This window comes from Myotis brandtii, unplaced genomic scaffold (genome assembly GCF_000412655.1).
Source record: "Myotis brandtii unplaced genomic scaffold, ASM41265v1 scaffold32, whole genome shotgun sequence".
NCBI classification, from domain to species: Eukaryota; Metazoa; Chordata; class Mammalia; order Chiroptera; family Vespertilionidae; genus Myotis; species Myotis brandtii.
The window spans coordinates 1,157,188-1,171,850 of NW_005362269.1; the positions used below are offsets into that span (position 1 = coordinate 1,157,188).

At 45.3% G+C, this 14,663-nt stretch overlaps 1 protein-coding gene across 3 annotated transcripts in view; it reads right to left on the reverse strand.

Moving 5' to 3' along the window:
- PDE6A (phosphodiesterase 6A, cGMP-specific, rod, alpha) overlaps window positions 1-9,099 on the reverse strand; it is a 48,778-nt gene extending 39,679 nt beyond the window's left edge. For 2 of the 3 annotated variants that reach the window (XR_001362928.1, XM_005870464.2), the window contains exons 1-4: window positions 8,466-9,098; window positions 1,823-1,975; window positions 1,089-1,178; window positions 339-479 (exon numbers count right to left, since the gene is read on the reverse strand). Coding sequence is in view for 2 of the 3 variants with exons in the window: in XM_005870464.2 (XP_005870526.1) it covers window positions 339-479; window positions 1,089-1,178; window positions 1,823-1,975; window positions 8,466-8,939 (858 nt within the window). In the remaining variant the exon portion in view is untranslated. Of the gene's footprint in view, window positions 1-338; window positions 480-1,088; window positions 1,179-1,822; window positions 1,976-8,465 lie in introns of all 3 variants that reach the window. The other variant, XM_014543085.1, reaches the window with a different exon arrangement.
- Between the last annotated feature and the right edge of the window lie 5,564 nt (window positions 9,100-14,663).

Consider the following 14,663-nt stretch of genomic DNA (forward strand, 5'->3'; position numbering starts at 1 on the left):
GCCCACCTTTGAGTGCATTTTCTGAGAATTCCTGAAGTTGGCAGCTTTCTTCTTTCTGGATTGTCACCCTATATAGAAATCTCTTTATCACTCACCCACACCTTCTCACCTACACTTTCTTTTCTAGCTGACGAGGGAAGATGCGGGTTGTTTTTACTCACCTGTGCCCTAGATTGACTTCCCCCCTTTAAATGTTGGTGCTCCTCTCCTCAGTGTAAAACTGAGACAGACTTTCTACAACTGTCCACATCCTCCCGTGCCAATGACTGGGTGACACAAGTCTGGCTCCTCTCGGTGTATATTTAACCTGTTCTTGGAAAGGTTCACTCCTTTCTCACCTTCTGCTTGGTCATGTCTAAAAGCCCCACAGAGTATCTGTCGCAGTTGAGGAAGGCTCGGACCGTGTACAGGGCTTTGTGGAACTGCCTCTCAATGTCCGTAAGCTCTTCAAAGACTTTGCTCCCCGACCACAGCAGTATCTGCAGAAACACCAAAACAGTCAATGTTTTCGAGGTACAAAGCAGCAGCTCACTGAGCTAGAGGAGAATGGCAACTCTGTCAAGTTCTCTAGAGTTTATCTCCTTTCACCCTCACAATAATGCTGAGATAGAGACAAGGTAATCATCCCCACTTTGTAGACAGAGAAACTGAGGTCCAGGGAGGTGAAATCATTGGCCGGCTTACCACGCTCTCCACTTCTGTGATATCATAGGTTGTTAAAGAGAAGGAGAATAACAAACACTGATTGAGCACGAGTGCTTGTTCTGTACAATAATCTTTTGAGGGTAGAACCATAATGATCCCCATTTTACAAATGGGAACACTGAAGCTTGGAGAGAGTAAGTGGTTTGCTCGGGTCTTAGAGCTAGTAAGTGACTTAGCGGGGATTCAGATCCAAGCTATCTGACTTGAAAACTGGTGCATACAATCACTCTGGAATAGAGCTTTATAAACATCCACTACCTCCTAACACCAGGGGTGTTGGGCAGAGACTGTGTGATGGTTCTTACCAGCTTCCTGATCACATCAATGTTCAGTAAAAAAGAAAAACACGTGTCCAGCCCATTCCCGTGAGCCAAACTCCCTACCTGACCACGCCGAGTCTCACAGTTGTGCAGGTAACTCAGATGGAACACCTTCATAATTAGATTTGCAAAATTGAGGTACTTGAGCAGAATCTGAAAATCAACGAGCATGTGGGGAAATAGATGAGAAGAAATCCCTCCTCTGGTCACTTCTACCATCAGCAAACACATGAATATTTTAAAAGCTTCATCAGAGGCAATTTGAGCAGATGGACCGTGGAATGCTGACTCACAGCATGTTGCATTATAAGCGTATAAAACTCCCAGAATATAGAATGTTAATGTAGCTACTATTTATTGGGTTTGCAGTCCCTGTGCTAAGCCATTTATGTATGTTATCTTCTCTGATCACCACAAATACCCCAAGAGATGAAAGCTGTAAAGTAATCCCCATTTTAAAACTGTTTATGTTAAAGCCCAGAAATCAGACACCCAACTAGGGAAAGCCCCGCGTCATTATTTCTTACAAATAAAAAAAATAAAACAGAGGTTCAGGCAAATTAAGTAACTTGCCCAAGTCAAACAGCTAGATATTAGCAGAGCCAGAACAATCACCCCTACATTCCTGGCTCCAAAGCCCAGGATTCTGCCGCGCCTCCCTCAGAGAGCGTCACACTAACCGCTTTGTCTTACGGATGGGGAAACCGAGGCCAAGCCAAACAGCAAGGTTCAGACGCCTTCATGAGCTGGGAGAATGGGCTAGCACGGCCACCCCACACTTTCCAAAGCATTCTTACCTCTTCGTCGCTCTTGGTGAAGTGGGGCCCACCCACTTTATTCACAGCCATGATTATGGCCACCACGTCCTTCCCATTCATTATGGGGGAAGCCAAGATGTTCTTGGTCTGGTACTCTGTGAGGGTGTCCACGAAGTCACAGAAATGTTCATCCTGAAAGAAGGCAGAGAGGCAAGCTGGGTGGGCAGATGAAGAGCAAAGACAATAAAATGCCTCAGAGCTCCATGGTAGGATGAGGCGAGGGGGCTCCCTGTTCTCCGTTGACAAGAGAATGAAGACATTTCCATCGTCTCCCCTTCAGCAGGGCAAGGCAATCGGAGGGAATGTCTGCCCTGAAAACCTCTGGAGTCCAGTAGGAGAAGAAAGCCCGAGATGCACCTGTGAAGGGCTGTGGAGGAGATGAGAGCAAAGCACGCGGGAGCCCTGGGATGGGGCCTTGCGGGGCTGACTTTGCCTGGGGAGGGAGGTGTAGAGAAGGTTTAGTTAAGCCCGAAACAGAAACTTAATGAGAAAAAGACCTTCGTGTGTATAATAAGCACAATTGCTAGCAGGCATCGAGCCTGGCACTTCACCTGCACCATCTCAATGTAATTCTCCCAATAACTTACGAGATGGGGACCATGAATGCCCCATCTTATAGAAGGGGAAACTGAAACTCGAGAAGGTTAACTTTACTTGTTACTTGGGTGTGTGTGACTCCAAAACCTGCCCTCAGCTCTGCTGCCTTTTGGGGAAGCCTGGATAAGGTTAGACCTCGGTCCAGGTCATTGAACAAAGGAATGTGTTGCTTTCAGCTTTTCTGATAGTCCAGTTCTAGCGCCACACAGCCAGTCCAATGGAAATCCCCCTCCTACAAACCTGAATGGGAGGCCCACTATGCATCAGGCCTTATGCTGAACACTGGCGACACAGGAGAGACTAAATGTCAGGCCAGCACATTGACAGAGCAGTAATAGTGATATAGGACATAGTGGTTGGCTCAAAGCTGTGAGAGTACAGACACACACACATACACACACACTCCACCCCTAAAGCAGCCTGGGAGACCAGTATAGGGCGGTGCTGTCTGTGTGGTCAGAAAGAGGAGACAGATCCTAAATTGTTGTCTTCATTCCAAAAGAATCCACCTTCCTGTTTCCTGGTAACACTGTAAGGTTTACCAACTGTCAGCATTGCTTGGAACACATGCCAGCCCAGACATGCCCAGCTCATGCTGTTGTGAGAATGGAGGTGTACTTCACAGAGCAACTGAGAGAGCTTTGCAAGAAATGAGTGTGCAGAGTCTTTTCTCGATTCAGAAGTTCAGAGGGAGATGCTCTGCAGTGGGATTGAATAAATTGGCAACAGCATTATTGTCAGCGAAGCCGTCTCAAACCAGGCAAAGGGTAAAGGAATTAAGAGAAGCCTGTCATGCTGTACTTGAATTAGCATCAGTGGATTAAACAAAACCTCCAAAGAAGCATTAGCCACAGAGCATTTTCCATGTCCTTCTCTAAGGACACTGACAAATCCCTGAACCCAGGTCTGCGTGGGGCATGCTCAGGCTCATTTCATGAGGTCAGTTCCGTCTTGCAATATTCACTTCACCTCTACCAGGGAAAGCAGTATTTGGGCCTCACCTGCGTCTGAGGCTGATGTTACCATCTTTCCCTTGAGTTCTCATCCCTGGAATGTCCTTTACACATAATACAGCTACCAGTGGACTGGCACTTGCACGGTTGTTGCCATCCTTACATTTTCAGCATATAAAGTGTTCTAAACTGTGTCATAGAAACTCAGATTATCAGAGGCAGAAGGGGCCTTAGGAGCCATTTAGCTCAGATTGCTTATTGCTTAAAGTCTAGGAATCAGACACCCAGCTAGGGAAAGCCCCAAGTCATCCATTTGTTCAGTTAACATGAACAGAGCACCTTCTGTAAGTATGTAGGTATTGTTCTAGAGTCTAGACCAGGGGTGGGCAAACTTTTTGACTCGAGGGCCACAATGAGTTCTTAAACTGGACCGGAGGGCCGGAACAAAAGCATGGATGGAGTGTTTGTGTGAACTAATATAAATTCAAAGTAAACATCATTACATAAAAGGGTACGGTCTTTTTTTTTTTTTTTAGTTTTATTCATTTCAAACGGGCCGGATTCGGCCCGCGGGCTGTAGTTTGCCCACGGCTGGTCTAGACCCTGGACTACAGCAGTGAACAAGATGGGTAAACTTCTTTCCCTGGTGAAATGGGGTAGGCTGACAAAAAGTGGGTAAACAACTAAGCATTCTCTCTCCAGGTTGTGTGACTGCTCTGAAGGAGAAAAAGGGGGTGATGCTATAGACAGGGGTGGCAGGCTGAAGCTACTGTAGTTAGTAAAGATGGTGAGGGAGGCTTCTCTGAAGAGGTAATCCTGAGAGCTGAGGACTCACAGGAGCCAGGCAAGTAAAGCGCATTCAAAGCAGGAAACACAGAGAAGGCAAAGGCGGGGGTGCAAGGGTGGACGTGGACAATGATCTGAGAAACAGAAAGAAGACTAGTGTGGCTGAAGCACAGGGTGGGAGAAGGGAAGTGGAGGGCAAGGCAGTGAGAGACATGGGCAGGGCCTACCTGGCAGGGCCTTGGAGGCCACTGTACAGGGTTTAGATTTTATTCCAATGCAATGCAACACTGCCTCTCATTCCCAGAATCCTCAGTTCCTGTTTTCAAACATTCACAGTGCCAAGCTCCATTGTGTCTCATGATGAGATCTACTGTTTATTGAATAATGATGATGTACTAGGCCCAGAGCCAGATAATTTACATATATTGTCTCATTACCCCTCATATCAACCTGCCACCTAGAACTGTCACTTTTCCTGTTCTATAGACAATTCCTTGCTGGCACATGGTATAGTGACTTCATTCACTCATTAATACACTGATTGATTGATTATTGATTGATTATTGATTGATTGATTCATTCATTCATATTTACCGAGCACTGACTTTGCCAGAGGCATTGGATATGCCAAGACTAGTAAGAAAGCTGAGGTTGTCCTCACTGGGTTCTCACAGTAGAGTGGGGACATCATGTAAAACATGTCCACAATTCCAACCATAATGTCGGGTGTCCCCATGGGATGAGTGGTACCCTGGAGCCCCAGGGAAGGAGAGACTTGTTCTCTGAGTGGCTGCAGGGACCCATCAGTACGTTGTCAGTAATTGAAACCTCTCCAGGCATCAGCTTCCTCTTTGGTAAAAAGCAGAGTATTGGGACAGGTTCTCCTTGCAGTTTCTTTCTGATGTAGAGTGCTGGGTTCCCAGTCTTATAGGAGGAGGAAGAGAGCAGGAAAGCTGGATATCTGATATAAGGGTCTTTGAAAGGACCGTCCTCAGAATGGGATTTGTCCGTGTCTAGGAAAAACTCACTGTTTTCCTTTACTCTCATCTCACATTACCACATTCCTATGCCACTTCTACAACCAGATGTGTGGGTGTTTTTCCACCGCCGACTACTTCTCCGGCACCAGCTGAGTGTCCTACAATTCAGTTCAGTTCAGACACTATCTACCTGGAGCTATCATCAGACCCCACAAGTTAAGGGTTCAGTCCCCTAACACTGCCCCCACTTCAATCCCCAGTCACTGTCAGAGCCCCAAATAGAATAAGATTTCTCAAGCAGGAACAACAGGAGAAGCAAACACATGCAAATGCCCAAGTACACAAGGCTTGGTGGCCTGCACTGACTTCAACGCCAGGCCTGAGTCACCAGCCCAGAGACTGACCAAGGCTGGGAAACTTCCAGAGAAACACAGGCATGACTTCCAGAGTGAACCTTGAAGTGGAACAGGAAGCGGCAGGCTGTCCATTAGACAGGGGTCAGCAAACTCTTGGACTGGGATCTTTGAAATCAGGGAACTAAATTCCCAGCCCTGCAACACCAGGGCCCAGAGAAGCTCTCGGTACCTCTGCTCTCTGTTTTTCCTGTAAATAGAATCTAAATTGAAATCTCCAGAAGGGCAAGGAGGCACAACTGGATTCTTCTCCAAGTCCCATGCAGACCTGGCGCAGCGTCCATCCCAACAACAACAAAACAGTAATAACAGTAACAAGAAGCAGGAGCTGCCACTATGAGCCATTACAATGTGTCCAGAACCCCACTAGATGAGAAGCAATTCTCTCCTTTAATCCTACCACAGCGCTGCAAAGTAGGTATTCTCACCCATTTTATAAATTAGGAAGTGAGCCCGGACAGGCTAAATGATTTGCCAAGACCAGTGATGGCGAACCTATGACACGCGTGTCAGAGGTGACACGCGAACTTATTTTTTTGGTTGATTTTTCTTTGTTAAATGGCATTTAAATATATAAAATAAATATCAAAAATATAAGTCTCTGTTTTACTATGGTTGCAAAGATCATAAATATCAATATAAGTCTCTGTTTTACTATGGTTGCAAAGATCAAAAAATTTCTATATGTGACATGGCACCAGAGTTAAGTTAGGGTTTTTCAAAATGCTGACACGCCAAGCTCAAAAGGTTCGCCATCACTGGCCAAGACCATGTTCTTAGAAAGTGACTGAGTCATGGTTCACCCCAGATCGGACCTCAAAGCTCCACACCCTAACGTTCCGCCGTACGATCTGAAGTGACCTTTGGTAAACAGCACCTGGCCCAGTGCCGTCATCTTACAGATAAGGAGGAGGTCTAGGAGAGTGGGGCAGTGAAGAGTGTGGGCACAGGCCAGGATGCCCGGGTTCCGATCCCCTCGCTGCCCCTTTCTCTCTGCAGGACCCTGACCAAGTTACTTAACTGATCTTTCCAGGTTTCAGTTCCATCCTCTGTAAAACAGGTATAGTCAGAGTGTGTCATAGACCGTGACAATCCATGTTGGCTACACTTAAAATCTAGAGAGACTTGAAAGGAGAACACCCCCCAATCCAGTGATAGGCGAGTCCTCAGGAAAGCTCCTTGGGTGCAGGACCGTTACCCTTGGCCCTGGGTGTCCAGAGGAGATGAGGGAGAGAGGAATACCACGGGAGGTCCCGCCCACTGTGTTTCAAAGAAAACCATCTCCCACACAGGCCCAAGTGTGTGCTGCTTATCTTGCCAAGGAATCTGAGTCAAAAAGATGACCCGTTTGAATTCTTCATGGATGGATGTGAAGTCCTGGGCCTGCAGTAACTCCTTAGTGACTTTGAGCAAGCCCCTTCTCAAGCTCTCCTGGCTTCAGGCTTCTCACTCACTGAATAAAAGTTCAATGAGATGATCTCTGAAGCCCCATGGCTCCTCCTCTTTTTAACCTTAAAATCCTTAATTTGAAATAAAGTCAGAGGCAAGATGAGCACAAAGACACAAACTTCGAGGCTGGATCTTGGAAATGACCAAAGACAGGCTCTTGGTTTAGCCAGTACAGCAATAAATGGGAAGTGCATGGGCCTTGCTATCGCGGGGCAAACATTGTCTCAGGTGAGAATTTGTTAGAGGAATTGATCCCTTGGACTACACGGGTTTGAACTGCATGGGTCAACTTATACGTGGATTTTTAAAACCTGCACAGTTCAAACCGTATTGCTCCAGAGTCCACTGTATGCCATACGACCTGGTTGTGAATCTTTCATGCCAAGTGTTTACTGGGCATCTGCTGGATTCTGGGTCCTGAGATAAAGAAAAGAAAAAGGCAGGCATGGTCCCCGGCCCCCAGGACTTACTTATTGTGGTAATGGGTGTTAGGAAGGAGGCTGTAACAGGGATCCGGGATGGCCTCCCGGAGGAGGTGACCTTTAAGCTGAGATCTGAAGGATGAGTAGGAGTTGGCCCTGGCAGAGGGCTATGGGGAGAGCTGCATTCAAGGGATTTACCCCCGGAGATCAAAGAGGTCTTTGTCAGAGCTGCCAGTAGAATCCCACACAACACTGGACTCTTAGAAGAAGGAGCCAAGTGCTCAACCAAGTGCTCGATGCTAACATGTCCAGGAATGAGGTAGACTGCCATCCTGTCTCCTGAGTTAACGCACGAAGCAAAGCACCACCTCACCTCGGTGGTATCCTGCCAGAAACACATAACCTGAATCTAGGCATGAAAACATGTCAGACAAGCCCACATGGAGGGACATTCCTGTAAAGTATTTGGCCTGTACCCTTCAAAAACATCCGCATCGTGGAAAACAAAGACAGACTGGGGAACTCCTGCAGATTCAAGGAGACAAGAGACAGGGCTTCCATTGAGATGACTGGCCAAATGGAATAGGACTGTTCATTAGATAATAGTATTGTGCCAATGTTACATTTCCTGAATTTGATCTTGTACTGTGGATACTTAAGATCTTTTCCTGGTCTGGAAATACACAAGAAAGAGCCCAAGGTTAAAAGGGCATTTATCTGTAATTGACTCCCAAATGGATCTGAAAGAATGGAGACATAAAGCAAGTGTGGCAAGATATAAACAACTGGTGAATTTAGATGAAAGGTATACAGTTCTCTGTACTATTTTTAAAATTCAACTCTTAAGTTTTTTTTCCCAAATAAAAAGTCACAAATAAGTAAATAAATAAAAAGAAGCACCAAGTCATCACCAGCTCAGTCATAGTGGCCAGCAGCTCCCCCATCCCAGTGGGCTTTGCAGTCAGAACGCCCCCCCACCAAATAATGCCTCCCTGCCCTCCCTCCTATGGGGAAGAGGGTACCTCTTCTGTGTTGGGGACGTTGGTGAGCTTTTTAGAGTGTGCGACGTGGCCCACCACGCCCATGTCCAGGGGGAACACAATCTCGGAGTCGGGCACCACCAGACACTCCTCAAGGGCAGCATCTTTGTGGACATTGAAGAGGCGGGTGGCCAGCTCCGCGATGCCATTCCGGGCCCTGTACATGAACAGGCTCATGCGGTCTGCCTGCAGGAGGAAGCACAGCTTCTTCATGACATTGAAGATGCATTTCTCGGCCTGCAAGTTCTCCTGGAAGTCCCGCAGGAGGTCGAAGATGATTTCACTCTCCTCCACACTGCTCAGCGGGTGGTAGTTGCTGAAGTCCACGGCTGCCTCCTTGGCCCCCAGCAAGTCTGAGATGACCTTAGCTCGGTAGCGGAGGTCGTAATACTGTTTGGCAAAGCCGACATTTGAGTCCAGAAACTTCTCCACCTCCTCTTCCGTCACCTCGTCCATGGCTGGGAAGTTCAGTGGTTACTTCCGTGGAGGGGCTGAGGCTGGCCTTCTGAGGACAGTTTGGTCGTCTGTGGCAAAACTGAGTCAGGATGCGTTCTGCTCCACCGCGACTTCTCTGGGTCTTGTCTGCAAATCTCACAGATGTGGCTGCATAGGACAGGGAGTGAGCTTGGGAGATTAAATCATTAATATTCCCCAAGAAGAAGGATTACGAGGATCAGAGTGTTCCAGATGCCGCTGGGCCCCAGATGGGAGAAGGTGAGAGTTCTCTCTTCACCTTGGCCCACTAATAACTGAGAAGAGATTTTTGCACAGAGCAGGCTGTGAGCTCAACTAAAAAAAAACAGACACTGAAGCAGACGCTGCAAAGTAGGTGGCACAGGAACCATCTACTCCTGTAGATTTGTTTTCTCTGCTCTGTGTAGTGTTTCTCAACAGTTGACAGAATCCTTCAATTACTGCTTAGATGTGTTTGGCTTCTCTTGGCGAATCGGAAGACGTAGTAATTGTGTTCTCTTTCCTCCATGGCGGGAATGGTTAGAGCCGAGAGGCACTGCCCACCCAGCTCCCATCCCCCGGTGCCTCACCCCTCCTCTCCATGGCCCCTTCCCCAGAGCCTCCCTCTCCAATTTGGAGCTTCAGGCTGCATTGCTAACCACTGAGACAGCTTCTCTCATGTATATTATGGGTCTGGCACCTCTGGGCCCCTATTTCACAATCTCTGCATCGAAGTCTTTCCCAGCTTTAGATTTCAACGATTCTCTTATTTCGAAGGGCCCTCATAAATACAGCAGCAGGACAGAGATATTATAAGAAGACAGTTCCCAAGTTGCTAGAGGTGGAATTTTGAGAGTTAGACCTGGAACTGAGTCTGGGCCTGTCATTTGCTACCTGTATAAAGTATTTAATTTGTCCTAGACCTCACTTTGATTATCTGTAAAATCAGAGTTATTTTAGAGGGATGTTGTGGAGATTAAATGAGATAATATGCTGAATGGTGCAAAGCTATGCACCCAGTGTCTATTAAGTTGAAGCATATGAAATTGCCCCCCTTGGACTCTTTTTATCCTACACAAGTGGCAATTTCATACTGTTCAATTTAATAGGAATCATCTAATCATTATTAGTTATCATAACTATCCAAGATTAACTGGATTACCCTGTCATTGAAGGTATGGGAGAGAGAATTCAGACATCAGTACTTAAATAAGAAGTTGAATCTGGGGATAGAAAGTTAGTAAGGAAGTTGTTGCAACCTTTCCAGAAATATGAGGAACTGACCTGGGATGGAGGTTAAGAGAATGGAGGGAAGGAAGTGGGTACAGAAGCAAGAAGAGCGTGAAAGGCACAGTGGCTGACTGGGGTAGTGAGAAACAGTGGGTAATCCGTGTGTCCTTGGGCCCCAGTGGTAAACTTGGCACTGAGTGTCCCCCTTCAGGACATTTCTCTGGCATTAAATGTTGATTTAGCCTCTATGTCAGTGGTTCTCAACCTGTGGGTCGCGACCCCTTTGGCAGTCGACCGACCCTTTCACAGGGGTCACCTAAGACCATCCTGCATATCAGATATTTACATTATGATTCATAACAGTAACAACATTACAGTTATGAAGTAGCAACGAAAATAATTTTATGGTTGGGTCACCACATGAGGAACTGTACTTAAAGAGCCAGAAGGTTGAGAGCCACTGAGCTAACCCTTAGGATTGCTCGAACAGCCTGCTTGGTCTGCCCCCTCATTTTATACTACCTTGGTGCATTCCCATATTTCATTTGTTTTTACTCTTAACCTGGAGTTGATAGCAGTTTCTAATAGTTCAGCCACCTGTTGACTTGGTGACTTTTTGCAGTTACTTGGGTCTGTCCCTGGAGTGTGGTGACTCTGTGAAGTTCTCCTTGTTTTACCGTAAGGGTCTAACCTAAATCAATAGATGAGCCATGTACTAAAAGTTTGTCTTTATGTGCATTTTAACCTCTGTGCATTTTTCGAAAGCTCTGATTCTAAAAGGGATCTGTAACTCAAAAGCAGTTAAGAACTTTGGGGAATCCTAAAAAATCAGGTAAAATTGGCTCCTAAAAATAAGCTTTGTGATTATACTAGTAGAAAGGCAACAGGTAGAAGGGTATACTTGGGCTTTAGGACTGGAGTGAGCTGAGTTTGAATCCTCTCCTATAATTTAAAAACTTTGACATTGGGCAAATTACTTAATCTCTGGTCTAAATTTTCTCTTTTGCTAATAATGATTAACAATGATACTTATTTTAGAGAATTGTTGTGAGGATTAGAGGCAGTATATGTATTGACTTTGGTTGATGGACAGTTTGCAATAAATGTAGCCACTAATAATGATAATGTAAGCTAAGCGTACTTATAATGTAAGGTAAGCAGTGATATTTGGTAAAAAGCAGAAGTAATGCAAATATATTTCCCTTTGTTTTGGGGGATCCTCACCCAATGCTATTTTTCCATTGCTTTCAGATAGAGTGGAAGGGAAGTGGGGGGAGAGAGAGAAACATCAATGTGAGAGAGACACATTGATTTGTTGCCTCCCACATGCACCCCTACCAGGGCCCAGGATCAAGCCTGCAACCAAGGTACATGCTCTTGACCTTGAACCCATGACCCTTTGGTCTGCAGGCCAACACTTCAACCACTGAGCCAAACTAGCTAGGGCTATTTTCCTTTTTTTTTTTTAAACCAAAACTTTTATTATTTTTCTCTTTGGAAAGTAATATATCTTTGTGTTGTAGAAAATTGAGAAAATGCAGGTAAATAAAAAGAATGGTTACCACTCAGAAAAATATTTTGATATACATCTTTCTTTCCCAATCATCTACACTAATAAAAGAGAAACATGCAAATTGGTGTCACTCTGCTATGCCCACCAGCCAATCAGATGAGTATGCAAATTAACCCAACAAAGATTACGGCTAATTTGCATATGCAGGCATGGAGCAAAGACTGAAGACAATGTAGAAGGAAGCCAAGTGCTGCAGAAGGGAGCAAAGCTGCGGAGTAGCAAGCGGGGTGGTGGAGGCGGGAGGGAAGAAGCCTGCCGTGGGTTTCACTCTCTTCTCTGCTTTGCTCTGGCCACAGGAAGCCCTATTCTTGCAGGAATCTTCCTGCAACGGGCCTCTAGTCTAAATATAATTTTTAAAACAAAACTGACTGTGCAATATATATTTTGTTTGTTGAACAACATATGTAAACATTTCTGTGCATTAAATATTCTTTTACTATGTGATTTTTAATGGCCCCATAGATTTCCATTGGGTGACTGTAACATAATTTATTTAACATACATCAACTATTGGTTATTTAGCCTGTTTCTAATATTGATGTTCTTAATGAATATTTGTGTTGTTAAATCTTTACACACTTGCTTGATTATATTCTTTTTTTAATTGATATTTAGAGAGGGAGAAGAAGGGAGAGGAAGAGGGAGCGAGAGAAACAGTGTGAGGGCAAAACATCAATTGGAGGGAACATACGTGATACTTTCAACAATAAAAATTTAAAAATTAATTAATTAATTAATTAATTAAAACATCAATTGGCTTCCTCTTGCACGCCCCTCACTGGGAATCAAGCCTGCAGCCTGAGCATGTGCCCTGAACGGAAATGGAACCAGCATCCCTCAGTGCATGGGACGATACCCAACCAACTGAGCCACACTGGCCAGGGCTGATTGTATTCTTGTCTTCTTAATAAAAAACTTGTCCAGAAAGACAGAACAGTTTCAGTACAAATTCCTTAAGAAGCTGTCCTGGCTATTTAAAAATATGAGAGTTTAAGTAAAAAAAATAAATAAATGGGAAAGTCAATATTTTAATGCAAAGATCATGTTCCATTTTGAATGGCCATCTCCCATAGAACCTAGCACATATCCCTGAAAGAACAAATCTGGGACCCCGGCTTGTGATAGCCAGGAAATGTCAAATAACAGATCACTTTCTGTACCTAAATATTTGTGACAAGAGTGAATTCTGCTCCACCCCAGGTGTAAGAGTCACATTTCCTTTATTTCTCCAAATCAAATGTTGTATGTTCCAAACTCCCACAATTCTAGAAGAATATTCAATCCTGATAATTATGGTGACCGCTGCCTCACCCCACGGTCATGTGAAGGGCTGTTGGTCTAACTCAGTCCAACCAGGAAAAAGCCCTCTGGCCTTCAGTCCACCCTGCTACCATGAATGTGCCCTTGTTCAAGCTGGTATGGACCCTGGCAGGCCAACAGTTCTGCTCTTCACTGGGCTCAGGGGTCGATTGTTATGGCTCTAGCTTCCCATGTCAGGGAGAGGCCCAGATCCTTGCCACTCAAAGACCCTGAAAAACCTAGGCTCCATCTCGATCTTGGGGAGGCTTTCAAAAATCTCCTTTCCCCTGACTACATGGCTCTCCTGCCTTTCCCCCTCCAGGACAATCAGCCTAACTTCCCTCAAAGGTCCGAAGCAGGAGGGGATCTCTTTTTGAGCCTGAGAGTGGTTGCTTCCTACCCTGCCTTGCAGTGGCCCTGAGAGGCAAGCGATCTAGAAGGGCCAAGCCCCCTCTGGGGATTGGGACCGAGGTGGCAGAGGAAAAATACCCATAATCATTCAAGGTCCTATCTGTAATATTTTTTTAGAAAAGAAAACAACATGAATGTCCCAAATCAATGTTAGTACACCCAAATAATGGAATACCATGCAGCTACTGTGGCCAAAGATGACTACAGCAATATTTCCCAAACCACATGTTCTTCTTACAATGTGGCTTTGACACTTCTCCCATTGAGACTTGGGGTCTATTGCCCTCCCCTGAAATCAGGTGGGCTTTTATAACTTTCAACCAACAATGTGCAATAGAAGTGAGGCTATGTGACGTCTGAGACTAGATCGTAAGAGGCTATGCAGCATCCTCTTTGCTTGCTGGAATGCTGGCTCTTGAGGCCTTTAGCTGTCATTTAAGCACAGACTGCCTTGAAATTTCCATGGTGTGAGGAAGCTCAAACTAGCCCACACAGAGAGACACAAAGAGAAGCCCTAAGACTACCTGCAGAGAGATAGCCTTCAGCTGCTTCATCCCCCATTCTCTGTCCCAATTCTAGCCACTCTCTCACTATAGCTCTATGCGACACCACCAATCAAGCTTTTACCAAATTCCTGACCCACAGAAACCATGATAAATAACAGAATGCTTATGGTTGTTAAAAGCCACTAAGTTTTGGAGTGATTTGTTACTCAGCAATAGATAGCCAGAAAGCAATTCTGTATGCTCTGACATGGAACATCATCAAGGTATAATATTAAATTTTTAAAATTGTAGGATAGTGTATATTGAATGTCCCCTTGGTGTGTGTGTGTGTGTGTGTGTGTGTGTATTCTTGTATATGCATAGATCGCTGGTTTGCCAACTGTGGGTGTTCATTAGAATCTCCTGGGAGCAGGGGGACTTAAAAATATTATCAATGCTTGATCCCACTCTACACCAATTCAATCATAATATCTGGGGATGGGACCCAAACATTGTTATCTTTTAAAAGTTCTCCAAGAGCCCTGGCCCATATTGCTCAGTTGGTTGAGTGTCATCCCATGCCCTGAAAGGTTGCCAGGTTAGATTATTTGACAGGGCATACGCCGGGTCTCAGACTTGATCCCCAGTAGGGGGGCATGCAGGAGACAGCCAATGGATATTTCTCTCTCCCTCTCCCTTCCTCTCTCTCTAAAAATCAATTAAAAAAAA